This window comes from Ananas comosus, linkage group 4 (genome assembly GCF_001540865.1).
Source record: "Ananas comosus cultivar F153 linkage group 4, ASM154086v1, whole genome shotgun sequence".
NCBI lineage: Eukaryota > Viridiplantae > Streptophyta > Magnoliopsida > Poales > Bromeliaceae > Ananas > Ananas comosus.
In genome coordinates, this window is record NC_033624.1 from 3,391,563 (window position 1) to 3,418,098 (window position 26,536).

The 26,536-nt window shown below is 34.2% G+C and overlaps 3 protein-coding genes across 9 annotated transcripts; 2 read left to right on the forward strand and 1 right to left on the reverse strand.

Annotated features, from left to right (window-relative positions):
• On the forward strand, positions 634-5,914 carry LOC109708435 (axial regulator YABBY 5-like). 5 transcript variants are annotated; one of them, XM_020230176.1, is made up of 7 exons: positions 634-788; positions 1,079-1,167; positions 3,172-3,291; positions 3,919-4,063; positions 4,578-4,626; positions 4,791-4,866; positions 5,604-5,914. In XM_020230176.1, exons 2-7 carry the CDS (start codon positions 1,099-1,101, stop codon positions 5,709-5,711), a joined length of 567 nt encoding a protein of 188 aa, XP_020085765.1. In that variant the 5' UTR covers positions 634-788; positions 1,079-1,098; the 3' UTR covers positions 5,712-5,914. The 5 variants fall into 5 exon arrangements, with proteins under 5 accessions (XP_020085765.1, XP_020085766.1, XP_020085767.1 ...); XM_020230177.1 differs by having other exon boundaries at positions 640-805; XM_020230178.1 differs by lacking the exon at positions 634-788 and adding an exon at positions 822-1,002.
• On the forward strand, positions 15,317-18,998 carry LOC109708505 (co-chaperone protein HscB homolog). The gene is made up of 6 exons (XM_020230277.1): positions 15,317-15,757; positions 16,494-16,590; positions 16,694-16,783; positions 17,443-17,508; positions 18,308-18,376; positions 18,464-18,998. The coding sequence occupies exons 1-6, from the start codon at positions 15,393-15,395 to the stop codon at positions 18,599-18,601; spliced, it is 825 nt and encodes a 274-aa protein (XP_020085866.1). The 5' UTR covers positions 15,317-15,392; the 3' UTR covers positions 18,602-18,998.
• On the reverse strand, positions 19,634-24,915 carry LOC109709041 (E3 ubiquitin-protein ligase RHF2A-like). Of its 3 annotated transcripts, none has more exons than XM_020231096.1 (9): positions 24,732-24,915; positions 24,229-24,342; positions 24,045-24,091; positions 23,204-23,266; positions 23,023-23,131; positions 22,349-22,569; positions 21,673-21,780; positions 20,970-21,288; positions 19,634-20,271 (listed from the first exon to the last, which is right to left on the reverse strand). In XM_020231096.1, exons 2-8 carry the CDS (start codon positions 24,340-24,342, stop codon positions 20,985-20,987), a joined length of 966 nt encoding a protein of 321 aa, XP_020086685.1. In that variant the 5' UTR covers positions 24,732-24,915; the 3' UTR covers positions 19,634-20,271; positions 20,970-20,984. The 3 variants fall into 3 exon arrangements, with proteins under 3 accessions (XP_020086685.1, XP_020086683.1, XP_020086684.1); XM_020231094.1 differs by having other exon boundaries at positions 22,259-22,569; positions 24,732-24,913; XM_020231095.1 differs by lacking the exon at positions 24,732-24,915 and adding an exon at positions 24,544-24,704 and having other exon boundaries at positions 22,259-22,569.

Below are 26,536 nucleotides of genomic sequence, written 5' to 3' on the forward strand. Positions count from 1 at the left end.
TGTAGTTTTGATATAATTTAACATGATATCTCCCACGACGCTCCTAGCGCAATATTAATATCATCTCATTTTAATTCAAGTCCGCTAGGCCTATTAGAAAGTCATGAGCTCAGAGTGTCGATATAAATATTAAAATACATGGTTTGTAAAGTAACGTAGAGGTTGTTAGTGTTAAAATAAATATTAAGAATAACGTTTTCTCATGACTTAAGCTATTGAAGAACAATCGTCATTTCATATAATTTAACATAATATCTTTCGCAAGGCTTCTAGCATTATCCTCCTATTTAATTCAAATCTATATCACATGACCTTATTCGAATGTCACAAGCTCAGACACGAGGAAGAGTTTTGAATATAAATAGTAAAAATACCGTTTTATAAAAATTTAAGCTTTTAGTGAAAGAAAATAGTTGTTTCACATAATTTAACGGTTAGTAAGCAAAGTATCATTAGCTCCCTCCTACTCTTGTGTCTTGAAGTAACTAGATAACTTCTCTAAATTAAACATCATAAATTAATGACTTTGGCACATCTCTCTCTCTCTCTCTCTCTCTCTCTCTCTCTCTCTCTCTACAATTAATATTCTCTTCCCCACTTCGATCAACATGTTGTTGACTTGTAGAGAGAGAGAGAAGGGGAAGGGAGAGGGCTCCCACACCCACTCACTCTTCAAGTCATAACCTTTTGTCCCTTTCCACCACCTCCTCTCCATTCCAACCCTGGGTAGCTACCACAAAGAATTCCACCTACAGCAAAATCACTTCCAAACTGTTGCTTCCACCCTGGTTATCATTTCCTCCATGTATATCCACCCACATAACAAAAACAAAAAAAGAGAGGAAAAAAAACAAAAAACAAAAGAAAAGAGAAAGGCTACATATATATATATATATATCCTTCCATACATATTTCTTCTTTATAAACCACACCATGCATATATATATATATACACACACCTCTTCCTAAATATATTCCTATCTATTTAGTTAGCTACCTCTTGTAAGGAGGCTATCTATCTATCTAAGCTTCCTCTTTTTTCTTCATTAGCATATGTACTTAATTTGATCTACTGCAGTTTGATTCGGCGATCGCAAAATGTCGGTCCAGATCGCACCAGAGCACGTCTGCTATGTCCACTGCAGCTTCTGCAACACCATCCTTGTGGTATCTATCGAATCGACCTCTCTCTCCAGGCTTTCGCGTTCGATTGCGATCTTTTTGTTTCCTGACACATGATAACAAATTGATTTACCAAAAGCTACAAAAAAGTAGTTGATTATTAGGGCTAGCCAGATCTCTACAACATGGGATTGATTGTGCATAATTTTTTGAGTAGAGGTTCATCGATCGTTCAATAAAATTGGCAATATATAGTATTTCATCAGCAACGATTGCAGGTATATATATTATTACTAATTTGATGCATGTTAGATTTGTTTTTCTTTCTTTTTCTTTCTTTTTCTTTCTTTTTCTTTTTTTTTTTACCTTTTGTTCTTGTTATCTCCTTTGTTGTCTCTCTTGGCTAACTGGATGAAATCTTTTAAAACCCATCTGACTTTAAAATCATCACTCCTTATATGTAAGAACTTATTAACTTTCTCACGCAAGATCTCAAAATATAATATAAATACTCTTTTATCTTTTGAATATTTTGAGCTCGTAGTTCTAAGTTTAGTTACATTTGGGGTAGTAGATCGATCGTTTCATGTGTAGTTACATTTCTACATTCATTGGAAAAAAAAAAAAAAGCATTAGTTTGTTTATGCCAGTTCACAAGGTTTGATCTCTTTCAATTGCTTTAACATTTGAAATATAGAAAGGTAAAGTTGTAAATATTGTGGAAAAACTTTTATTTGGTGTGTTTAAATGGCTCAGAGTACTCATTATATACATGAAATTCCTTTTACAACTTACAAATCTTTGATATATGCATTATCTGATTCTTTTCATTTTATTTCAAAAAAAAAAAGATTCTTATTCTTGCATCAAAAGCATGCTTCCTTTTACAACTTAATTTTTAATTTGCTATATGCTATAGGTCAAATGAAGGATCATTTATGTTTCTTCATGCAGTATGAATTTGCCTTAGTACATTCCTTAATACATAGTTTAGTATTTAATTTGTAGGTCTTGTGTGAAGAATAAGCAGTAGTTAAACAACGTTTCATTAATCCAGTGAAATTAAACCCAAAAAATTCTTTTAGCGTCAAAGTACTGAAGCACAAAGCTGAAATTAACTTTAAGATTAAAATTGCTTCCTTTTTTTTTTATTTTCCCTTCCTACTCTACAGAAGGTGCATATATCATATATAGATATATTTAGAGAGAGAGAGAGAGAGAGAGAGAGAGAGAGAGAGAGAGAGAGAGAGAGAGGTGATGGAGTAGGTATACTTAGTCATGTCATTTTCCTCTTCTTTTCTTGATGTTTGGATAGCTTTTTTTTCCCATGCTTTAATTACATTTGGGCCTTGCTCACACACACACACACACACACACACACACAGAGAGAGAGAGAGAGAGAGAGAGAGAGAGAGAGAGAGAGAGAGAGAGAGAGAAGAGTGAGTGAGTGAGTGAAGGGTCAGAAGGGGTGCAGAAACAAGAGAGGGAAAAGACGTGGGGCTCTCTCTTAACTCAGAAAGATTCTATTCAGTGGACTCACATATATAAGCAGTCCTTTCCATAGCTTTTATAATTCCTCCACATTCATTTTAAGTGTGCATTTTGTTTTCTGGGAGTAAAGAGATGCACAGAATGCTTTCTTGAGCACAAAAAAGCAACTTGATCACATTCAAAACAAGTAAAAGGATAAAACAAGATTGACCAAAGTCAAAAAAGTGTAGTTTGTAATGTTGTATAGGAGAGTAAAAAATAGAAGTTCAAAAAAGCCCTTCTCAGAGGTACTCTCTCTCTCACTCTCTCTCTCTCATGCATAAGCAAGCTCCCCCTTCTTCTTGTAGTACTATGTACTGTTGTTACAAATTATTCAATCATGGATGGAGCTTTAGATGCTAAAACTAACAACTTCTAGAACATGCATGTGCTTCCTCATTAATTTGCATTGTCCATCTAATTGACTTGATAGAGTGCTACTTGAATTAAGAAAGTGAATTTCTTATGCACATATTTATCTTGTAAAAATCTAATTATTTACCTTCCTCTATGACTCAGGTTAGTGTGCCAAGCAACAGTATGTTCGACATTTTAACAGTTCGATGCGGGAATTGTACTAATCTGTTGTCTGTGGACATGGGAGCAGTGACTCAAAAACTCCCTCTTCAAGGCTCTCAGGTTGAATTCAAAGCTTAATTCCTTATTTCCATTTGGATTTCACTGTATCATATTATCATATATATCTTTCCTCTATTAGAAGCTAATTTCTTGGATAAAATTTTTGAAACCACCAGTGGTTCTTATTTTGTTTTTTTGTTGACAATTCAGGATGCTGCCATTGTTTGTTCTAATGGATTATAAGATGCAGTTATTGATCTTGTACATTTCTAGTGCTATGAGTTTGAGTTATTGGTGCTTTGGTTCGAAAAAAAATATTATAGGAACTTTGTTAATTTCGTAATGGATCGTTTACTTAATCTTTACTTTAAATTGATTGATCATCAAGTTACATTTTATTTCTATACTCCTTTGTTTAAATTTTATATAAGGAGATCCTAAAGCTCCTATTTTCTACATTTATTTAACTTGGTTTTTGTTTCATTTTCCAAACTTAATGCTAGAAAATGTGCATAACTGCAATAGGTTGTGTATAACCATGGACAAAGGGGAGTCCACCTCTCTCTCTCTCTCTCTCTCTCTCTCTCTCTCTAGCATAATCTCAACCACTATTAATCTTCAGTACAGAATCTATATATAGCAAACTCAATGAGTTAATTCATTCATTCATTCATTTGGTGGTGGGAGAAACATGCACAGCAGGTTCACAACATTGGATCCCATCATGATCATAACAGTGTGGATTGTGGTGGATCATCTTCCAAATGCAACAGGAGATCACCAGTGTTGGACTCCATCCAAAATGATCCTCACAAAACGCTTCCTACCCCACGTAAGCTCACATTTCTTGCTTTAATCTCACTTACGCTACTTAATTATAATCATTGGAATATTATTTTATATCTAGCTAGCAAGCTTGAACATTATTTAAAAAAAAAAAACATTTTACAGTTTTTGATAAATCATTCGTTTTCTAATGGAGCTTAACCTAGTGGTTGGAACCAGTATCTGCTCTAGGTATTCTCAATATAAACAAAAATACATCGCTTTTCAATGTCAACTTTAACTATTTTTAGTGTGATGATCGAGTACTATAATTGGCTAGCAATATTGCAAACGAAATTGAGCGAGGAGCCATTAATTTTTTGAGGACCTGGCTAATGGTTATTATTTTCTTTTTATATATGTTCCTTTTTGTTTACTTAGATAGTGGCTAGGAGTAAATTAATTATGTACTTGTGCAGTCATTGAATATGATATAACCTATTAACCTTCAACAATTTATCTTTTTAAATTCCTACAATTTGTTTACATATATAATTGTGCTAATAATCTCTTTTTACCAGCACCGGAAAAGAGGCAGCGTGTTCCTTCCGCATATAATAGATTTATCAAGTAAGTTTTCCTAACAAATCCTTGGAAATTTCGTACGACTTTTAGCGTGTCTAGCAATTCGTTTTTTTTTTTAAATGAGGGCCTAATAATATCACAATTATGAGAGCTTAATTATCTTCATAAGAAATTATCGATCTTACATAAGTTTTGTTTTGGCCTCTAAGGGAGGAGATTCAAAGGATAAAGGCTAATAACCCTGATATTAGCCACAGGGAAGCTTTTAGCACTGCAGCAAAGAATGTAAGTATTAATAAACTATGGAGCAAAATTTAAGATATTGTAAGTTTTTTTTGTTTATCTATATATGTCCCTAACTCAATCAATCAAATTATGATACTTATTACATAATGAAGTATATAATATATTATTGCACTCATTTGGCTATCTCTTCTCTTACCATCCTATATATGAACAATTAATCTGTCAATAGAATGGAAAACCAATTTACTCTATTAAAAACAAATAAATCGCCGGATCAGCTAACTATGCTACTTACAAAATTAGTGTCTGTATCTAATATCTCTTTCATTATTCAACTATATGTATTTGAGCTTTATCTTACAACTTACTCAATATGTTAACTGAAATATAATCAATTAACCCTTGACTAGCTAGCTAGCTAATTTTCTTAATATATATCAGATATCACCTGCTAATCATGCATGCATGATGCTATGATCAGTTCAAATGAAGTACATAGCAAAGGGCTTCAAGCAATAAGAATATTTTTACTAAAACCTCCCGAATAGCTTCTTTTCGCTGCAAACAGAAGAACCATCGAAATAGAGTAGTACAGTAAAAGGTTTAGACCTCAGTACATATGTTTGCCGATCTGCAGTGGTAGTTGCATGCTATTCGTAGTAGAAAAATCGTTCCAATTGAAAGCTAGGACTCAAATACGTACTCTAAATTATTTAATGCATTTTATTTGATGTTAAAACTCTTAATTGCAAACTGTTTGTATATATAATTTGCAGTGGGCACATTTTCCTCACATCCATTTCGGGTTAACGCATGATAATGATAAGCAACACAATGAAGCTATTGCAACTCATGGAAACCCAGAAGCTTGTGGCTTGTATTAATTAGTTCAAAAGATATTTGCTGTGAGTATATGATCCCTTATCAACTTTTCTTATACTGTTGTGGCAAACCAGGTATTCTTAATAGCTAAACAGTGTGTAAATTAATTGCCCTTTGTTCAAATTATTAATGTTTGTGTACGTGAGGGAACTTTTTCCACAATGAATTTATTGTTCTCAATGCAGGGCAACATGCTTCTCTTCTACATGTAGTTATTGACTGTTGGCTAGTACTCTTATGATTTTCATGTAAATAGCAGGAAGAGAGCATGCTTGTACTAGTCCATGTGACCCTTTATTGAGAGAGAGAGAGAGAGAGAGAGAAAGAGAGAGAGGTAAAAGGAGGAGGAGGTATCTTTTTATTTTTGAAATTGTGAAAGAATACCATTTTCAAATGTGTTGTTATGAGTGATCAACATTTCTTTGTATCTAAGAAGTTAGAGCCACTAATCTGTTGACATATATATATATATATATATATATATATAGAGAGAGAGAGAGAGAGAGAGAGAGAGAGAGAGAGAGAGAGAATTAGGCTTGAATACTTCTAATAGCACTAAGTCATTGATGCTATTAGGTATATTTTCGGTCATTGGATACAGGGATGTGCAGTAGGATGATTGTGGTTCCCTAGGATTGAGTGGGCGGTTGGTTGAATAGTATAATATAACGGATTGAAATGATCAAAGGGGTAAATCTTAATGGTGGAAAACTTTGTAACACCAAGTACTTGGTATTATTAGAAGCACCCCAGCCGCATTCTTTCTCTCTCTCTTTATATATAGAGAGAGTCCGGCTACTATATATACTATCGATAGCACCAAGCACTTGGTGCTATCAATCGAGTTTTTCGCCGTTAAATCTACCCCATTGACCATTTCTATTCATTAGATCATACTATTCAGCCAACAATCCATCCAACCCTGGTGGATCACTATTATCCTAACCGCATATCCTTTCATCTAAGGGCCAAAAACCTAATAGCATCAACGACTTGGTGCTATTAATAGTATAGTAGATATAGAATTATTTTGACATGTCGTGCTCTGGTTTGACTTATAATACACTTTAAAATACTTGTCGCAAAAGGCTGGTATTATTAGCAAATTAAGCAGAGTTTTAGTGATAAAAGAAACACACATTAGACCTTGTGACTATCCGCTAATCGGGTATATTTGGACAAACCGCTAATCAGATATATTTGGACAAACCCTAAACATACACGACGAATTTGACGTGTTTAATGTTTAACTAATTCTTTGAATATAGTTCATTACTTACTGAGAAAGCTAGAAGAGAGTGTTCTATATATGTATTTTGTGGTTAATTTACTCAAGAAAATAAGTCTTATTTGCTACAAAGATCCATTCAATAATCATGTGCTCCAATCAAGTATTACCAGCTACCATATAAAGTAAACAATAGTACGTAGTTTTTTTTTTGGCTATCTTTTTAATTAGCTTGCATAAAATACTCTATATATATATATATATATATATATATATATAGAGAGAGAGAGAGAGAGAGAGAGAGAGAGAGAGAGAGAGAGAGAGAGGGGTGAGGGTGGAAATGAGGAGTCTCCATCAACAGTGACTCAGGAACTGTGTAAGGTGGCAGCGGACGCACCACGCCAAATTGAGCACTCTCCTCCGTATCAACCTTTTTTAAACAAAAACAAAAAAATATAATAATATTATATTAAAGAGAGATGAGTTAGAATATTCTTAAAACTACTGCGATTCTTGCATTTCTAACTTTTTCAATACTTGGATTAACTAATATTCTACTTACCACCACTAAGCGAGAGCAGAGCACTATCCTAGTAATTAAGAGGATATAATTTTTTTGTTCTATCAAATTATTTTCAATGATTGAAAGTTTGTATTGGCATTCGGCAACATCAAACATGATATAGAGTACTTAAAGTATTTAGAAATCAACATTTATGATTTTTAATGTTCATTCTCTAGTGTATCAAAAGACCGCAAAACGAATGGTTAAAAATGAGCTTCGTTATAAAAATAGAGGTTAGAAATTTTAATGCAAAATTGGAGTTGTCAAACATGACCAAGATATATAATAAAAAAAATTTATTAAAAATTCAGTTAACTTCGATCGTTTTATATATACTGTTAAACGAGTAAATGATGCCATAAAAAAATGTCAAATTTGAAGTGTTTTTAGCATGATAGAAATGTTTTTCAAAAATCACCAAATTCGGTTTCTAAGGACTTTCAAATATTTTAAATCAAGTTTAACAATGTCGATCATCAATTCAAACTCTTAAACATTGGAAATGACTTGATGAGACAAAGAGATTTATTCTATTAATAGGGCAGGAGCTCTACTTATATATATAGAATTGGGTTGAAATATTATTAATAGTATTTGGACTTTTTTACTATTGATTTTTTAGCTTTTAGATTTACACTTTAATCAATTATATCATTGAGATCATACTATTCAAACCAACTACCACTCAACGTTAGGAGGACCATCACTAAACTCTAGGGGACCACTATCATCCTAACCTTATAATTTTTCATCCAAGGGTTAAAAAGTCGATAGCATGAGCGCCTAATACTATTAATACTATTGGCTCATTTTGACCTTTAAAACTGTTAATTTTAAATCACTTCAATCACTAGATAAAGACTATTAAAAAATCACAAATTTACTTTTTAGATACTTCAAAAATTCTAGATCAAATCTAATATAGTAGATTGTTGATTTAAAAGTTTCATCATTAAGAATAACTTGAAAGTACGGACGTCTCCATGCTCTCTCTGTGTATATATAAAAAGACACACACACACACACACACACAAAAGTGTTTTGTGCTTTCATCCATTGTAACCAGTAACCACACACACACAGAACAAAAGTGTTTTGTGCTTTCATCCATTGTAACCAATGAATGTCTGAGATTAGTGAGGGTGTGTGAAATACTAGTAAATTCAAGGGTGAAAAAGTTAGAAATATGTAAATAGTAATACTTTTTTAAAGTATTCTAGTTCAACTCTCTCTACATATATAGAGAGAGAGAGAGATTTCACGTGGTATAATATCTTTTTTTTAAAAAAAAAAAATTAGCTCAATTATGCATATAGTGTAGTAACCCGTGCGATGCGACGGATAGATAATTGCAAAAAAAAAGAGAAAATGACGACAAAAGAAAAGAAAACGGCTATAGAAGAAGCGATTATGAGAGGGTGGGATTCATCTTGCCGATAAACGATGGTAATAGCCGAAGGAAGAAAAAGAGGAACAGTTTAGCCTAATACAGAGGTGTGATCCTGTTCAGTTCAAGCAAAAAAAAAAAAGAAAAGAAAATCCAATTTTTTTTAAAGCAAAGAAAGAGGAAAACTTGAGCCAGCTCGGGATGGAGCCCACACTCGACAGTGATCGGTTCGGTTCAAGCAAAAAAAGAAAAAAATTCGATTCAAAGAAAAAAAACATGTGGAGCAGTTGGGTTGGTTCGGCCCAATACAACAAGTTAACCCAATTTGGGTCAAGCAAAGAAATAGAGAAACTAGGTTCGGTTCAAGTAAAGAAAGAGGAAGACATGTGAAAATTTTGAGTTGGTTCGGAGGAGCCCATACTCAAAAAACGATTGGTTCGATTCAAGCAAAGAAATAGAAAAAAATTAAGTTTGATTCAAACAAAGAAAGAGAAAAACATCAGTTCCGAGTGTAGCCCATACTCAATAATGAAGAAAATATTACTGTATGGTAAATTAGGAAAATTAATATATAGGTATAGCTAGAGGTATATATACACTACAACAGAATTAGGTTATAGGGACACATGTTTTGGACACTTTTGAGTAAGTGTCCCATTTATCCTAAAACTTAAAAAAATATCTACTAATGCCTAAATATAAAGCCCAATCTAACCAAAAATAAAAGATTACTCTACTCAACTCACCACACCCAGTCCATTTGGCCCGATTATAAACAGAAAAGAAAAAAAAAAAGAAAAATCAATTACCATCTTTTCTTCTCTCTTCACTCAATCCACTGAAATTCTAGACGAAGAGCCTTTCCTGTCATCCTCCTCCGCCACCGCAGCCAACGAGATAGAGTTTCGACGGTTGCTAAATGCTTAAATATGTGTTGGTAAATTAGCAGCACTCTTTTAGGTTATAGCGACACTCTTTAACTGTCACTATATACCTAGCGACCCCACATATAGCAACATTTTTTAAAAGTGTCGGTAATTTTAGCTAGCAGCACTTTTTTGACATATACCTATATTTAAAAGTGTCGCTATAGACCGTTTTTGTTATAGTGATAGACAGATAGATATACACACGTAAAAATTTTGGTTATTATGTGATTGTTAAGAGAGGGAAAGTACAAAAGTTGGAGGGTGTGGATGCAAAAAGGGCGGGGGATTTTCTGAAAATTTCGGTGCATGCGAGTCGACGTGTACGATACGACAATTTAATTACTGCGACTGCAGGCAGCGGCCACCCCTTCTCTCCGGCCACAAAACTCCCGCTCTCTACTCTCAAAAGAGAGGGAGAGAGAGGGAGAGAGACAGACAGAAAAAAAAAGGAAAAAAAATCCTCATTTCTTTCAGTAACTCCGCGCGGTTGTCGGGCCCACCTGTCAATAGTACACTGTTGTGGGGCCCACCTCTCAACAACTCAATAATTGTTGTTTTTTTTTTTCAAAAATTTAAAATTTCGAAACAACAAATTAAGTCCGTTCCACCTTCGTCTTTACTTGAGATTTGTTTGGACAAAAGCGGAGAAATTAAAGTACCGACTGACCCTGGCATAAGTCGCAAAGGATTTTATTATTGGTAGCAGAGATCTTAAGTTCGAATCCTAATTGGTGCACATTTCTAGCTAAGTTTATTTCTAAATAAAATAAACGAAACAAGTAGCATGCTACCTATCTCTCTCTCTCTCTAAAAAAAAAAAAAAAAGTGGAGAAAAGTGAAGTTGTTTGCGACTGTAAAATATTATTTTCGCTGTTTGATTTGCATTAATAAAACACAGTCGAAACTTGAGTTATCTCAAATAGCGTAATTTGTCTTCGATCCACTTTGGATCGAAGTCAATTATGGTAAAACGAGGTGAAGAAAAAAAATTAATAAAATAATACTGTGGATAATGCTAGCTATATTTAAATATATTTGATTGTGGTACTGATTACTTTTTTGTTTAGTTTATATATTTAAAATGTGATGAAAATTGATTAATTGAGTATTAATATTTCTTTTACTCTATGATTTTATTGTTGTAATATTATAATTTATGTATAAAAAATTAATTTAGTTATTTTAGGTTATATTTTTAATTAATAGGGATACAATTAATTTATTTTTTTATATTATAATTTATTATTTATCAAGTTATATATATATATATATATATATAGAGAGAGAGAGAGAGAGAGAGAGAGAGAGAGTCTGGCTACTATACTCTTATGAGTACGATCGCCCTCGTACTAATAAGTTGTTTTCGATGATAGAACTTTCGAAACGACGATCCACACCGTTAAACGTTATCTAGAGCATTTAAAACTACTAGAAATTAAATTTTATAATTTTTCGACATTATTTACCTTACGATCAAAAGCTCACAAAATTGACAATTTTTAACGATCGGTATGGGATACTTGCTAGTTTAACGGTGGAAAAGAATCGGAATAGGTTGAATTTTTGATAGAAAATTCTATTAACTACCTAGATAAAGATCAATAACTCCGATCTTAAATTAAAGGATCCGATCATCCATTTTTAGGACGTCGTTCGATTTTGACCATTCATTTTATGCCCGCTTGATGGACTTTATTATGATTTCAAAAAATTACGAAATTTATTTTTAGAAGTTTCAAATACTCTAGATCATATTTAACGGAGTGGATCGTCGATTCGGAAGCTCCATCACCGAAAATAACTTATGAGTACTAAGGGCCCACTACTCATAATAGTATAGTAGCCCTTTTCTCTCTCTCTCTCTCTCTCTCTCTCTCTCTCTCTATATATATATATCTAAATAAAGAGCTAGCAGAGAAGGAGATTTTTTTCACATAAATTATATTTTAATGCAAAATCCACTTCAATCAAAATTAAGTTCACTTTCAGTGAAACAAACAGGCCCTAAAAAGCTTTGAAAGGTACGTTGGTGGTCTAGAATCGATTTTCCGACTGCTAACATCTATTTTTGATCACCGACTGTCCCTAGCGCGAGTAGCAAAGGGCATGGTGGTTGGTACCTGAGGTCCCGCGTTCAAATCCTAGTTGATTCACATTTTCAGCTAAGTTTATTTTTAAATGAAATAAACGAAACGAATAGTATGCTACCTATCTCTCAAAAAAAAAAAAATTTGTTTTTGATCTCATTAAAGTTTTATATTAAGAATCACCTAATGCTATCGGATAAAAAAGAAGCTGAGATAAAAATTAGTATAATATTACCGACTGTCCCTAGAGCAAGTGGCAAAGAGTTTGGTAGTTAATATCCGAAATCCAAGTTCGAATCCTAGTTGATTCACATTTCTAGCTAAATTTATTTCTAAATGAAATAAACGAAACGGGTAGGATGCTACCTATCTCTCAAAAAAAAAAAAGTATAGTATTACTTACAAAATAAAATGGAGTATTTTTTTAGTATTATTATACTTTGGCACCACACCCAATTCAATCTAACCGCCTAATGCTATTTGATGAAAAAAAAAAGCTGAGGCGAAAATATACAAATTAAGATATATTTCTCTATATTTTGGTTGGATTGTATACAATATATGTTAACCAACACATTAATATATGAACACCATACTATTTTATTACTTCTTATGAAATCAAATAAAACATATTTTTATCATATATACNCCATACCGGCCGTTAAAAATTGTCAAATTTGTGAACTCTTGATCGTAAGGTAAATGATGTCAAAAAATTATAAAATTTGATTTCTAGAAGTTTTAAATGCTGTAAATAATATTTAACGGTGCGGATCGTCGATTTAGAAGCTCTATCATCGAAAACAACTTATGAGTAGTAGGGCGATCGTACTCATAATAGTATAGTAGCCGGACCCTATATATATATATATATATATATATATATATATTATAGCGCGAGTAGCAAAGGGCATGGTGGTTGGTACCTGAGGTCCCGCGTTCAAATATTTTCAGCTAAGTTTATTTTTAAATGAAATAAACGAAACGAATAGTATGCTACCTATCTCTCAAAAAAAAAAATATGTTTTTGATCTCATTAAAGTTTTATATTAAGAATCACCTAATGCTATCAGATAAAAAAGAAGCTGAGATAAAAATTAGTATAATATTACCGACTGTCCCTAGAGCAAGTGGCAAAGAGCTTGGTAGTTAATACCCGAGACCCAAGTTCGAATCCTAGTTGATTCACATTTCTAGCTAAATTTATTTCTAAATGAAATAAACGAAGCGGGTAGGATGCTACCTATCGCTCAAAAAAAAAAAAAAAGTATAGTATTACTTACAAAATAAAATGGAGTATTTTTTTAGTATTATTATACTTTGGCACCACACCCAATTCAATCTAACCGCCTAATGCTATTTGATGAAAAAAAAGCTGAGGCGAAAATATACAAATTAAGATATATTTCTCTATATTTTGGTTGGATTGTATACAATATATGTTAACCAACACATTAATATATGAACACCATACTATTTTATTACTTCTTATGAAATCAAATAAAACATATTTTTATCATATATACTTCTAATTATTACATCCACAAATGATAGATACCATAGATACTTTTTACTTATCTATATATATATATATATAGTCTATTAAATTTATTAAACTTCGACGAAGTTAATAAATAATGATACGATTTAAGAAATTTGATACCTTAACATCTTCATTTGCTACATTATTAATAAGGACATACAAATCAACCAAAAATAAATAAATAAATAAATCAAGTACCTAACTTTAACGTATCTTCTACTATCAAAAAAAATCCTTCTAATTTTGTTTTATTTAATTCAGTGTAGGGTACTATATATTTATTATTATTATTATTATTTTATATTTTATTAAAATTCAAGTGACGTTTCATGGGCTAATGCTGTAGGTGAAAAATCTGAAACGTCAAATCGAGTTCTTTTGTTTCTTTCTTGCTTTCTTTTTCATTTTTTTAAGGATGCGGACCCACGAACTTATCATGGCATGCATTGGAGATATCATTGATATGACCAATTGATATGACCAATGCCTGGGGTGTTACATCTGTCGATAGAGATGCAAACAGGTCGGATTTAGATTTTGAGTGTAGAGGACTCCTCCTACTGCGTACCTTTCATTTTATCTTTTTAGCATATCGGAACGGATTCGAAATATGGCCAAAACGGATTTTTTATAGACTTTTGACGGATTGGTTGCAGAATAAAGAAGGAAATGGCTCCTCAATCACGTCCTGCTCTATTTTCTTCGCGAATCGAGACGGATTATTCTTTTTCTTACTTTTGCCCTATATTTACCGTTTCACTTTGGAACTAATTCAGCAGAAGCTCAATCACTCTGGATCCATTTGCATCCCTACTCGTCGTATCCTTTTTTTCTTTCAACTAAAAACTTGAAAGAGTTTTTTGCGCCCTAGAATACGTAGGATGCGAGACAAAGTTAGGGTTCCATTTTGGAAGAGAGGGAAGGGGCAAAAATATGTAATATATTTTATTTTAAAAAAATATTATAATGTACATTATTATAAAAGTTCAATGTGTAAAAATATAAAAGAAAATTCAAAAAAGTTTACGTACTGGCTCAAAAGTTAAAATTGTGCTCGGCTTTTCTTCAAGTCGTAAAATCAGCTGGCCTCCTCGGCGCAACTTTTTACAAAGAAAAAAAAAAATACATTTTAGCCTGTAGAAGTTATTATATTTAATTTTTTACTACAGCTTAATTAGGAATTTTTATATAATAATTTTTAAAAAGTTAAGGACCACAATAGGCCAAGGCTATTGTGAGCCTCTTGATACCTCACTACTAGTAGCATTTTTTTTTCCATTTAAACTGGTGTAACTTTTCAACTACTTTGATAATTGTTTTTTTAATCTTTACTTAATTATATAGATTACTCATTGAGCAAATTTTTTAATCTTTTTTTCTCCTATTTTATGAAAAGCTAGTATTTTTCTTTTCTGAATATTTTATCAAAAAAAAAAAAAACAAAATCCATGAAAAGTAATGTTATCTATGGAATTTTTTTTTTTCGAAAAATAGTATTCTACACTTTTCTGAGGAACTAAACACCCCCTAAATCCAAAATCTAAATATTATGATTAACGATACCTAGTTGACTGTATGTAGTACAGTTGGCTAAGGGTTTGATGTTTAGTACTTAAGTTCCTAACTTCGTATTTCTAACTAAATTTATTTCTAAGAAACGAAAAAAAGCGGATAATATGCTTTTTTTTCTCTCTCACAAAAAAAAATTAAGGATATCTACTAACTGATTTATCGGATAGTTAGATGAATTAAAGCCCATAGAGTTAGACTTGGGCCCAGGTAAAATGTAGGCCTTATTTATTATAAATGGGCCGAATGGGGCCCGGCCCATATTCTGCTTTTCTCCTCTGTGCGAATGTCCGCACAATGAGAACCCAACGAGGGCGCACGCAACGTGTTCGAGAGATTGCCTCAGAGAGAGAGAGAGAGAGAACCCCAGCAACCATGTCGTGGGATCATCGTCGCAAGCTCCTCCTCCTCCTCTCCCTCCCCCTCTCCTCCTCCTCCTCCTCCTCCTCCGCCGCCGCCGCCGCGCGCCGCCACCACCGCCACCTCCTTCGCCCAATCCCACCATCTTGGGTTTCCCCGCCCCATTCCTCTCCCTTCCTCCACGAGTCTAGGGTTTCGGGGAGGTTCTCCTTCTCCTCTTCCGCGGCGGATTCCGTTGGAGCAGGAGGAGGAAGGAGGTTGTCGAAGTGTTGGAATTGTGGGACCGCATCGGGCTCTCCCGCCCCCTTCCTTGCGTGCGGAACCTGCGGAAGCGTGCAACCCGTGGACGCGTCCGTGGATTATTTCCAGATATTCGGACTGTGAGTTTCTTGTTGGAGAACAGGTTTTAGGGTTCTTGATTGATTTGATTAGTCAATTTTTATTGCAATTTGTAGTACGAATAATCTGTTTCTCTAATTACAATTACTGGAAGGGAAAGAAAATTTTCAATTTTGATGGATATTAAGACTATTTTGCTATTAATTTTGTATTAATCTTGATGGAAATATAAAAGGCAAATATGTTTTGTCTAATCTTGTCGCGGGAAAATGGATTTTATATAAAGTTTTGATCATGATGCTACAGTTTGTGGTCTTTTTTTTGGGTTTTGAAGGTGAGTTCATTTCATGTCCATAATTTACGGTATAATAATACATTTTCTCACTTCATTTTTTAGTAGCGGTCTAAGAAATTCTGTAATATGATAGAAACTGCAAAAAGAGTTTACGACAATAAGATGCATATGTAGCTAATTTATTTAAATTGGTTGTGGGTTGTTCTTATAATTTCTATTAGATTGCTATCCCAATTGCATCTGCGAAAAAGCATTAAGACAAGTGTATGTTATGGAGCATAAATTAAGGAACCTTTGATTCTTTGAATTGCTGATTTCTTGTTTTTGTGTGTTTCATGGCGTATCAGACGACGACCATTGCACCAGTTAGTGATTGCTTTCATATCTATTTGTGTATGTTGTAAATTAGTGATTGCTCATCTGAAATTTCTTGATACTTTGCACATTGTAATGTTATGGTTGTATTCCATTGTGTTTCACAGGAAAAGGGCATATGAAGTAAAGGGCGATAACTTAGAAGGCAAATACAAGGATTGGCAGAAGAAGCTACATCCTGATTTAGTTCATACTAAATCTGAGGTTGTGGCATTAATCAACTTCAGAAACAAATTGACCATTTTTCTGCTAAATTAACATCAGTTTTGAGCTAACCTTTTATGTTGTCCGCTTATCTTGCACATAGGATGAAAAAGCTTTTGCTGCTGAGCAGTCGGCCCGAGTAATTGATGCATATCGAACTCTCATCAATCCTTTGTCAAGGGCATTATACTTGGTGAGTTTGCCACTGCCTCTTTTTGGGAATCTTGCCTTTAGGATTTGGCAATTTTAGTGCCCCCTTTTTTTTTCCGTCCGCTACTTTGGGACAAATTTTATGAGATTCCCTGGTCTATCTGTGTGTCAAATAGATATCGAGATCTCAGCCGCCGAAAGATGTTATTGATCAAAGCTGCAAACATAAACTTAGTTGACCAAATTGTAAAATAGAAAAAGAAAGATGGATTGCTTATGTGTGGTGGCCTTATAATTTTCATAATAACCTCCGACTCATGAATGTCAAAAAAGTATGTTAAAACTTCAGAAAGTTTACCATTAGCTACTGGGTTATACGTTGGACCTCAATGAATGCGAGTGAGAAATTAAGATGTTTCTTTCAATGGGTAAGCCTAATTCAATCAAATATTATGCCATGATCCGACACTCCTTAATCAAATTAGTTGATGGTCATCTTAACAGATCGGCTAAACTACCTGTTTGTCCTTCGTCTGGTGCCTTTGGAAGTTGCAAGGTCTTGTACTGATTCTGGAAAATATCTTTTCATAGTTGAATTTATGAGAAAAGACTATAGTTTGATCAATATATATATGATGGTCAGATAATAGAAGGGTTTTCCCCCCCACTTCTAAAGCTATTGCATGCATTTGTTCTCTACAGTTACGACTTGAGGGTGTACAAGTTGATGAAGAGAAAACAATCTCAGATCCTGAACTTCTTGTTGAGGTAAATTTATTGTAGATGCGTTTTCCTGTCCACCTATTTCTTGGCAGCAAATGTTTACTTTGGATCGTCGATATAGTTTTGTTTTTAATTTGCTATAAATACGTAGGAAAATGAATTTTAAGCCTTTCTTGTGCAGAAGACAACTTACTCTTAGCCATTTGACTTGCCAGACTCCTTTAGAGAAGTGTTGTTTGAACAATACTGACCTTATTGGATGCCCAAATAAGTTATTCGATGATAACTTTATCGGTATAAAAACTTTTTTGTGTGATTGGAAGGTAGGAGTTTGATTTTTGGTCCTTAAAAGGTCTGGGCATTAATAATTTCGTAGGATAGCATATTTAATCTACAAGGTTATTTAACTTATTCTAAAAAATAACTTGAAGGCGAAATATACTATTCCATTTCAGACACTTGATCTCTCCTACCTTTCAATTACAATATAAAATCCAAATACTGAATTGGATATTACTAGGTAACTTATTCCGGCTTCCAAATAAGGCCTTAATCAATTCTCAATCTTCTTAGCACCTAATATATTTTAGTAAAATCCCCGCAACAGCTTCGAACATGTCCCTAAAAGCAAAAGTTTAAAATTAGATCTTCTGTTTGGGGCATGCAAGCTCCTTTCTGTTTCCCGCCAAAGTTAGAAGCTGTAGGCCTTTTGTTTGCACAACACCTTAGTATTTCTCGAGTAGAAAAATTGCCTTTGGTATTTCTCGAGGAGAAAAGTTGCCCTTAAAAGACGATAGATTAGCACTTATTATTCTCACTAATTTAATTCAAATGTTCTTTGCAGATGATGGAGATTCGCGAAGCCGTTGATGAGGCCGATGACTCTCAAGCCCTAGAGCGGATAAAATCTCAGGTTCTGCAAGAAACTACTTAATCACTTAAAAAGTATATGATTATTCTTGATTTTTCTCCTCATTCCCCCTCATTTTAACTAATTTAGGTCCAAGGAAAGCTTGAAACCTGGTCAAATTCGTTCAAGCAAGCATTCGAAAAGCAGGACTTAGACACTGCAGTAGCCTCCACGCAGCGAATGCGATATTACGAGCGTGCGATGGAAGAGATCGTCAAGAAACTTTAATTGCGTTACTCACTAAAGCACTGAAACCCGACTGCGCAACTGAGTTCACAGAGCTCGAAATCGCTCCCCTGTTGTTGAGTTGTTGGCGTTACAGCTGCCGGCTTTTCTGGTTATCCCGGCAATGAGAGCTAAAGAATATTCTTTGTAATTTCATTCATAAGTTGGAGCATATCTTATGAATGAATTCCATCTTTGTAATGTATACGCGATGCGCTTACATAACAAAGCACATGTTAAAGAGCAAGTTGTGATCTTATATTCGTTTCTTTGATATATTAGAGCGTTTGTAATAAGTATACAAGATTTTGTTGATCCCAGCTAACTAGGTTCTCAAGCATGAGCAATGTCAATGTTGTAGTTCTAGGCATAATTAAACTTTACTGAACTCTTTGTGGTGTTTTCAATGTCTATAGTTATACATATGCACTTACATTGAATTTCAATTTTGTTCAGTTATTCGTGCTGTGTGGTAACGAATGATAGATGAAGTTAGGTATGGTTTAAAATTAAGTTTAATTTCTATTTTAGCGTTGAAATTTGGAAAAACTTCAACGGTCAATTACCACTTGTTAAAATACAATATATCTCTTAAAAAGAACGTTATAATTTCGACAGTCCCAACACAAAACCACAAAATTAGAAATTCTGTATGCATGGACCCCCCCTTTTTTGGTTAGACAATGTGTGGTTGGGAAACAAGGATCGGTTTTTTAGCAAGGTACGGAATGTATTCAAATAGGTATTTCCTAAATCAAACGAATTTTATTCCTTCAACCATTCCATTTCGACAAAAGACCATACCCAAGTTCAATAGCTTTGCGTCCGCTATCCCGACACAAAACCACAAAATGGAGAAAAAAGAGAGCTCAAACTCATTTATGAAACGATAAAATGATAAACTTATTATAAAAGAGATCTAAGTATGAAATTTGAAGTTCAAACTCTAAGAAGAATAAAATCTTGCAAAACTAGTACTCATTAAGGCAATCTTCCAATACTAGGAACGAGTGCACCACAACATAAACAAAACAATAATTCGAAAACAATAATTAGCACATAAGAAACAACAAAAGCCCACCAAGTTTCACGCGATGCAGTAGATAAATATGTCATATTGTTTAACTACTTAACCTATGTTCTCAAAAGAGAAATTTATAGATATAATTTAGAAAAAACTTCAAAAATCCCCCCTATGCTATGGCGTAGCTGCACTTTACTATTCCGTGAATCAAAGTGCGGCGCACTTTGCTATCTTGTGATTTTTGGTTTTTACTTTCCGTAGCAACAACAATACGCGGTTAAATAGGATAGCACATAGTAGTTAGAGAGTAGATTACAACCACAATGTCATTTGCAATATATAAGACTTTGCAATCTGATTAGCAGCAGGTCTTTATTGAAAACAAAAATAAAAACCGCGAGACAACAAAGTTTTATACTTCGAACCATAGTAAACTGCTAAAGCACCATACTACAGGGGGGTTATTTGAAGTTATCCCTGTATCTTATACGCCGAGTTCTGCAGATAGATTTTTACAAAGCTTGAAAGAAGCAAGTAAAGATATAGAAGAGAAGTTCTATTCACTTCTTTTCCGTAGGTAGGCCGACGAAGAATTTGCGGATCAACCTCTCATAATCCTGAATTGAAAGCAGACCTCTTTAGACCCGACCTGAAAAAGTGCAAGGAAATCAGTCTTTTCTTTTCCCTCATTCTGATGAAACCAATTCACAAAAGTAAACAAATATTCTCCACATCATTTAGCCCGTTGATACAATTACAAGGACGGAAGGAGCAGAAAAACGCAAAGCCAGAAGAGCATTCAGTCAGACGCAGATCCAGAAGTTCTATCGACAGGCATAATATGTACTGAAGAAATGTCCACATCTTGAGCAAGGAAAATGTGAAATTTTGAAGGAAATGCAATACAAAAAACACTATTTTCACTTAATGCAAACAATTTACCAATTCCGTCTATGTTTCTCCAGCATGAAATCTCCCTCGTTGAAAATTGGAAAGAAAACTAAAACAAGATAACAAATACAAATGTCTGTCGCAGAATGAGCAGTTCGCGGAAAGGAGAGGGAACAGAATAGTAAATGAGAGCAAACAAGTGATATATCCAGTTAGTGTTCTATGATAATATGGGAAAACTGTAACTCTGGTATCAAATCAGCTAGAATCAAATTCTAAGCGGGCCAAACCGCTGAATTTGGTCTAAGGGCTTAATTGTGAAACTAATAATTTTTTAGTTCAAATTTCATATTTGACGATCAAGATGCCGTTTACCTGCAACATATATCGTAGTTCTGATATTTGAAAGTGGATGAACCTTAAGAATCAGTACCAAGCACTTGCGGAGCCCGTTACCTTATGAAGAATAGTTTATTTTGGACCAGAAGCCGATGAAGTAGAGTCACTTAGAAGAGCAGTTGTGGGACCTGACGACAGTGTGATCCTCTCTCTAGTTGTCTCTGTAGCCAAAGGATCTTGAATGTTTGACAGACCAGAATTCATTGAAGGCCCAGTACCATCCCTAGTTTCGAGACGCTCCATCATACGCGACACGGTAGCGATTCCCGCATTAATCTCTCTCTTGACTTCAGAACCCAGATCCGATATAGCACTGTTTCGGGAGAACAGCTTCTCTTTCCACCCTCTCGTACTTTTTGTTATCGATTCTTTATATCTATTTTGCCATTACAGAAGAAACTCACAGTTAAATACGTGTTTTGACTCTAATGCACCTTCAATTTATCTGAATTTTCTTTCATGCCTTTTAAAAACTAAATTCTCTATATATATACTCTTGTATGTAAAAGCTTCACCCCATGGATTGGATGAATTCCCCTATTTAAGCAGGGAATATTTGCAAGAAGCTACAATTTCGAGAGGCAAATGAAAATTCACATTTCACAAAGATGAATATGTAATTAGAATTGTAGAGGCATATTAAAATTCACATTTCACAAAGATGAATACGTAATTAGATGGACTAGCAGGGGCATATAAGGAAAGGAACCCTTGTTTTGGCAAAAGTTCAGACATTTAAAACCATAAAACTTAAAGGTACCTCATTGAGACTGCATTAAGGCGAGACTTGAAAGAGTCTGAGAAGGACTGGAAATCAGATGGTCCAGCTCTATCTTGGCTTCCAGGCGTAGGTTGACCAGATGAGTTCCTGATTTCAAGAAGGGCATTAATATGATAGAACATAAAGACGTACAGGGTAAAGTGGCGTAGAGATGCACTTAATTCTAGGCCAATCTGAACCCTCCCATCCTCCTTTCCTCTTCTTTCTTTCCTTTTTTATTTTGGTTGATTTACAACCACCCAACTTTTGTTTGTTTCATTTGACTTGCTTCCATCGATCAAAACAAGCGCTTAATTATAAACAACGGCTCTATTCAGTTCCAACCATTAACAGTTTAAAAGAAGACATTCCAGTAAAACGAAAAGCGAGTAGAGCAATTTTATTCGTCATAATTTCTGTTAAAATTTAATGAAATCTCCAATCTAACGGACAGAAATTGCTCAAATTAAAACAAACAATACTTAAGGAGGTTTAATTTAAAAAATTTAAGGGGTTTGGGGTTTCCATTCCAAGATGGCCTATGTATGTTGAGAGGGAAAAACTATAATCAGACCATGACAATTACCGGTTATTAGATAGACCAGGACTATTAGCAAAGTTTGTGCCAGAAGCGATAGGAGCTGAAGGATTAAGAGAATTTATAGCTGGGACTGACTCATCTTCCCCTCTATTAGCAGATAACGGAGACGAAGATACGGCAGGAGGAGCACTCTGACGCCTTGAGTACACCATATGTTGAGTACGGCCATGATCTGCCGGTCTACCACGATTTCCTTCTCTTCTATGAATACGATAGGTTCTACCCATCGCGGCAGCAGCCGCCAAGTGCTGTATAATGCGCTCTTCCAGATCTGCATCTTCAGCTCCTACAGGAAGCTGGAAAAAATAAAGGAACTGTTAAACTGTGAAGAGTCCAATCAAATACATGTTTGACAGACGGACAAAATTTCAAAATAAGTATCTGGGACCAGAACAGAAGTGCCGGTTGGGAGCCTCCCATTCTGCTGCAAGGAGAAGCAGTTGGGGAGATTTTAGCACAGAAATTCTCCTAATAGCGACAAATGAGCATCCCAATAGTTTTCCACTGAAGAAGCAGAAGCTCCCTGATTGTTAAACTTTTTGTCTTTAATCTCCTTTCAACTTCCTACCACAGCAACAACTGCCATTTTTTTCTTTGTTTTTTTTTTTTTGGGTGCAGTGCAAACATCAGGCTGCCTTTTGGAAGTGGAGAAGCTGCTCCGGAAGGTAGGCTAAAGAGGAATAGAAACTATTTGACAAGGAGAAGCCATTAATATATGAACAAATATGGCTGCATGGTTAGAACTATACGTGCTGCACTTCAAAATCGCCAAGCATTGGTTGCGGAAGACTGGTAGCACTGCGTGGTCGGTTAACCCGGGAGTTCCTCTCTTTTTCTACGGCCTCCAGTAGTTCTTGGCTAAACAACAATGAAGCGAAGTAAGTTCTGAGAGAGAGAGAGAGAGAGAGAGAGAGATTTATGCTAGTAAACCTGGTAGGATCCTTCAAGCTGATGGGCTGCCAACACATGGGGCATTGGGAGCTCCTCTGGCACCTTGAGACAAAAAATTAATTAGAATGCTTGAAATCTAAATGATGAAAAAGCATCCAAGTTACCTAATGGAAAACATCTTAGTAGTATCGAAAAGCTAATGAAAAAAAAATGTAGGCGTGTAATATATCAAAATAAAGGATAAACGCTACGATTTGAAGTGTCACCTATTCACTGCAAAACCGTTTAGCTGATCATCCAACAAATATGAATAAATGAAGCAAGTATTCAACCAAAATAACTCTCGTATCAAAGTTCAAGTGTTTTCTCAATGAATTCTACCAAGAACAAAGAACAAAGAATAAAAGACATTCCCAACTCCTCGGAAAACAAACTATAGCATTAATTGGAACCATTTGGAGCATATACCAATTGGTAGTTGTAGAAGACTACTACAAGATTCAAGAAACCTCAGAAGGTACTCAGCAAGTTTGGATTCTCTCTTATGAATCATCCTATTTTAACTGCTTGTAAAATGACAAAATACTCAAAATAAAACCTAAAAAGCAGAGACTGAGGACATTCATATGTAAGGAAACCAAGATAACATCATGATTTACAAGTAGAAAAAAGCACAAAATCTAGTAGCCAAAGTCCTCAAAACTAACCACTGTAGATGTGACAACTATTTCGGTAACCAGATCACGAAAGATACAGCAAATGAAGAACAATGGGAAAAACAAGGAGCATTAAACCTATGAGAAGAGACGCAGCATCTAAAATCTAAATTAAAGTAATCGAAATAATAAATCAAAATACAGAACATAAGGTAGAGAATTACCATTCAAGAATGCATTGCAGATGAAACTCATGCCTGCAACCAGTCACCTGAACAATCATCACAACGAGTCGACAACACATGCTAAGAACAATTTAACCAACCACTACAAACAAATCGAAACTCTAAAAATATCAATATAAATCACACTACTATGAATCAAAAGAGAACATATATATTTCCATACCGTAGAGGGATCGCTGTCGCAGAACGCTTCGAGGCATATGCTGCATGAATCATCACAAGCATCCTGAATCCCCCCTTCAACGAACGCCGCAGCCGATGTCGCGTGGCCGTCCATCTACACCCAAAAAATTGATCTCAACAAATTCTTAATTCGACTAAACAATTAAAGAAAACAATCTAAATTCGACGTCTCCGCAAAAACCTAACAACATTCATCAATAAATCGACATCCTCCGATCAATTTCCATCAAAAAGGATACTTCTTTTCAGCGGAATTGCATAAAGATTTCATCTTTTTTAGTAATTAAACACGAACCCGAATATTCCAAACGTGCCGACCAATCCTCACATGAAAACACACGGAAATTCCCAAATTTCAAGGAGCAAACAAGCGAATCGCGATGCAGATAAGAAAGGAAGCGATCGTGATCAACAAAGGCAAATCAATCAAAGTAAAGAATCGGAAAAAGAGCGGGTGAAAGAGGGAGGAATCGGAGCGCGTACCACCGCGGAGACGATGCGTTGGGCTAGGGTTTGTGGGAATTGGGGGTCTCCGAGTCGATTTAGAGGTCGAAATCGTTGAGGCGAGATGCGACAAGTAGGGTGAAGGGAAAGCGAAGAGAGAGAGAGAAAGAGAGAGAGAGAGAGTGGCGTTGCGATGCGTTTATCTCGCTCCTCTTTCTCTCTCTCTCTCTCTCTTCGTTTTCTCTCTCTACGTATTAATTAATTTAATATATTCGGCGTGTACGTACATATCATAGCGGTTGGATGGGTTACACGTGGCGTTATTTTGTCGATGATTTTGGTCGATGATTACGTCATCTAATCCAATGCGAAAGACCATAGCTAATTTATTTCTTTATTTATCCCGTGTCGTGACTCATTTATGAAAATATATAAAATATATTGCCTGCACCCAGTGTATCCGTACGCGGTATACACCGCATAAACTTTTAACCATTTAAATAAATGTCTTAAAATCCAAAATCAAATCCCACAATTTTTTTTTTTAAAAAAAATAGAAGGTATAAAATTTTAATATTAACGCATTGAGCAGCCTCAATTATCTACAGTAGATAAAATTCTTTTATTTAATTTATGAGAAATTAGTTTCTGAAATTTATATTATTTTATATGTAAGGTTTTTTTTTTTGGTGTTCAAATATATATTTATTGAGCAAGCTGTGTATAGATTTTGAAACCGCCTCGAGAAAATCTTAAAAATAAGTGCGGTGTAGAAGATATAGTTATACACTCGGAGCAGAGAATTTTTAAAAATTATGGGTAAAAGTGTACGCATAGACCCTGCTTTATTACATTACCAGCATTGCTACTCGTACGTTACTAGACTAGTATTTTACATTTTAATATTGTGATCATAATATTTAGAGCTTTCCTTGCATTTGCATTTGGTCCCTCAAAAATTTATTTTTATAAAAAGCTCCATCAAATTTATAATTATAATTTTGGTCCTATCCCTATCACGCAGATGCTACGTAAGCGCCAAACAAACAAGAGGAGGTGTTAAAATAAGTTGAACACAGTAATCCATTTATCGTGTCTAAACACAATGAATGATTCACTGTGTTTGAAAAAAAATATAAATATTTGTATTGCGAAAAAATATAAGTATTGAAAAGAGAGAATAGAGAAAATATAAGTACAAAACACAATGAATGATTCACTGGGTCTAGAAAAAATATATGTATTGCGAAAAAATATTAGCAAAAAAAAATAAGAATATAAGTATGGAACACGGTGAACCATTCATCGTATTTAACTTAAGGTGTTGATATGGCGCATGCGTGGCGGGGCTAGAACCGAATTTATAATTATAAATTTGATGAGATTATTTATAAAAAAAAAATTAAGGAGACCTAATGCAAAAAAGTGCTCTAATATTTAAATTTTATAGAGCAATACTACATGTGTATTCTGAAGGCCAGTAAATCTTACAACCTTTTTATCTAAAAATTAATTTTCCTTTCTTATCTTGCTAGTCTTTCTAAAAATTATATATTAAAAAATTAGAAAAATTTACAAATCTTAAAATGAGGATTGTATGACATACATGTATTTATTAAAATAAACAATCAGCTTAAATTTTACTAGTGAAATACCCGCGCGATACTACAGATTTAAAAAAAAATTTAATAAATTTTAGTTTTTTATATTTTTAAATAATTTTATAAGTCTAATTATTAATTAAATAAAAATTATATAAAAATAATTTAATAGTTAATTTTATTTAAATAAAATTTATTAAAACGACAACTTATTTTATAAAGATTTATGCGAAAAAAGATTTG

Excerpts from the sequence above, each read along its gene's own strand:
- LOC109708435 (XM_020230176.1), top strand. The coding sequence starts at position 1,099 with ATGTCGGTCCAGATCGCACCAGAGCACGTCTGCTATGTCCACTGCAGC. Across the intron at positions 4,064-4,577 it reads CAAAACGCTTCCTACCCCAC|CACCGGAAAAGAGGCAGCGT; the intron begins GTAAGCTCACAT and ends TCTTTTTACCAG. Across the intron at positions 4,627-4,790 it reads GCATATAATAGATTTATCAA|GGAGGAGATTCAAAGGATAA; the intron begins GTAAGTTTTCCT and ends TTGGCCTCTAAG.
- LOC109708505 (XM_020230277.1), top strand. The coding sequence starts at position 15,393 with ATGTCGTGGGATCATCGTCGCAAGCTCCTCCTCCTCCTCTCCCTCCCC. Across the intron at positions 15,758-16,493 it reads TATTTCCAGATATTCGGACT|GAAAAGGGCATATGAAGTAA; the intron begins GTGAGTTTCTTG and ends TGTGTTTCACAG. Across the intron at positions 18,377-18,463 it reads TAGAGCGGATAAAATCTCAG|GTCCAAGGAAAGCTTGAAAC; the intron begins GTTCTGCAAGAA and ends TAACTAATTTAG.
- LOC109709041 (XM_020231094.1), bottom strand. The coding sequence starts at position 24,342 with ATGGACGGCCACGCGACATCGGCTGCGGCGTTCGTTGAAGGGGGGATT. Across the intron at positions 22,570-23,022 it reads GCGATTTTGAAGTGCAGCAC|CTTCCTGTAGGAGCTGAAGA; the intron begins GTATAGTTCTAA and ends TATTTTTTCCAG. Across the intron at positions 21,289-21,672 it reads CTTAATGCAGTCTCAATGAG|ATATAAAGAATCGATAACAA; the intron begins GTACCTTTAAGT and ends ATGGCAAAATAG.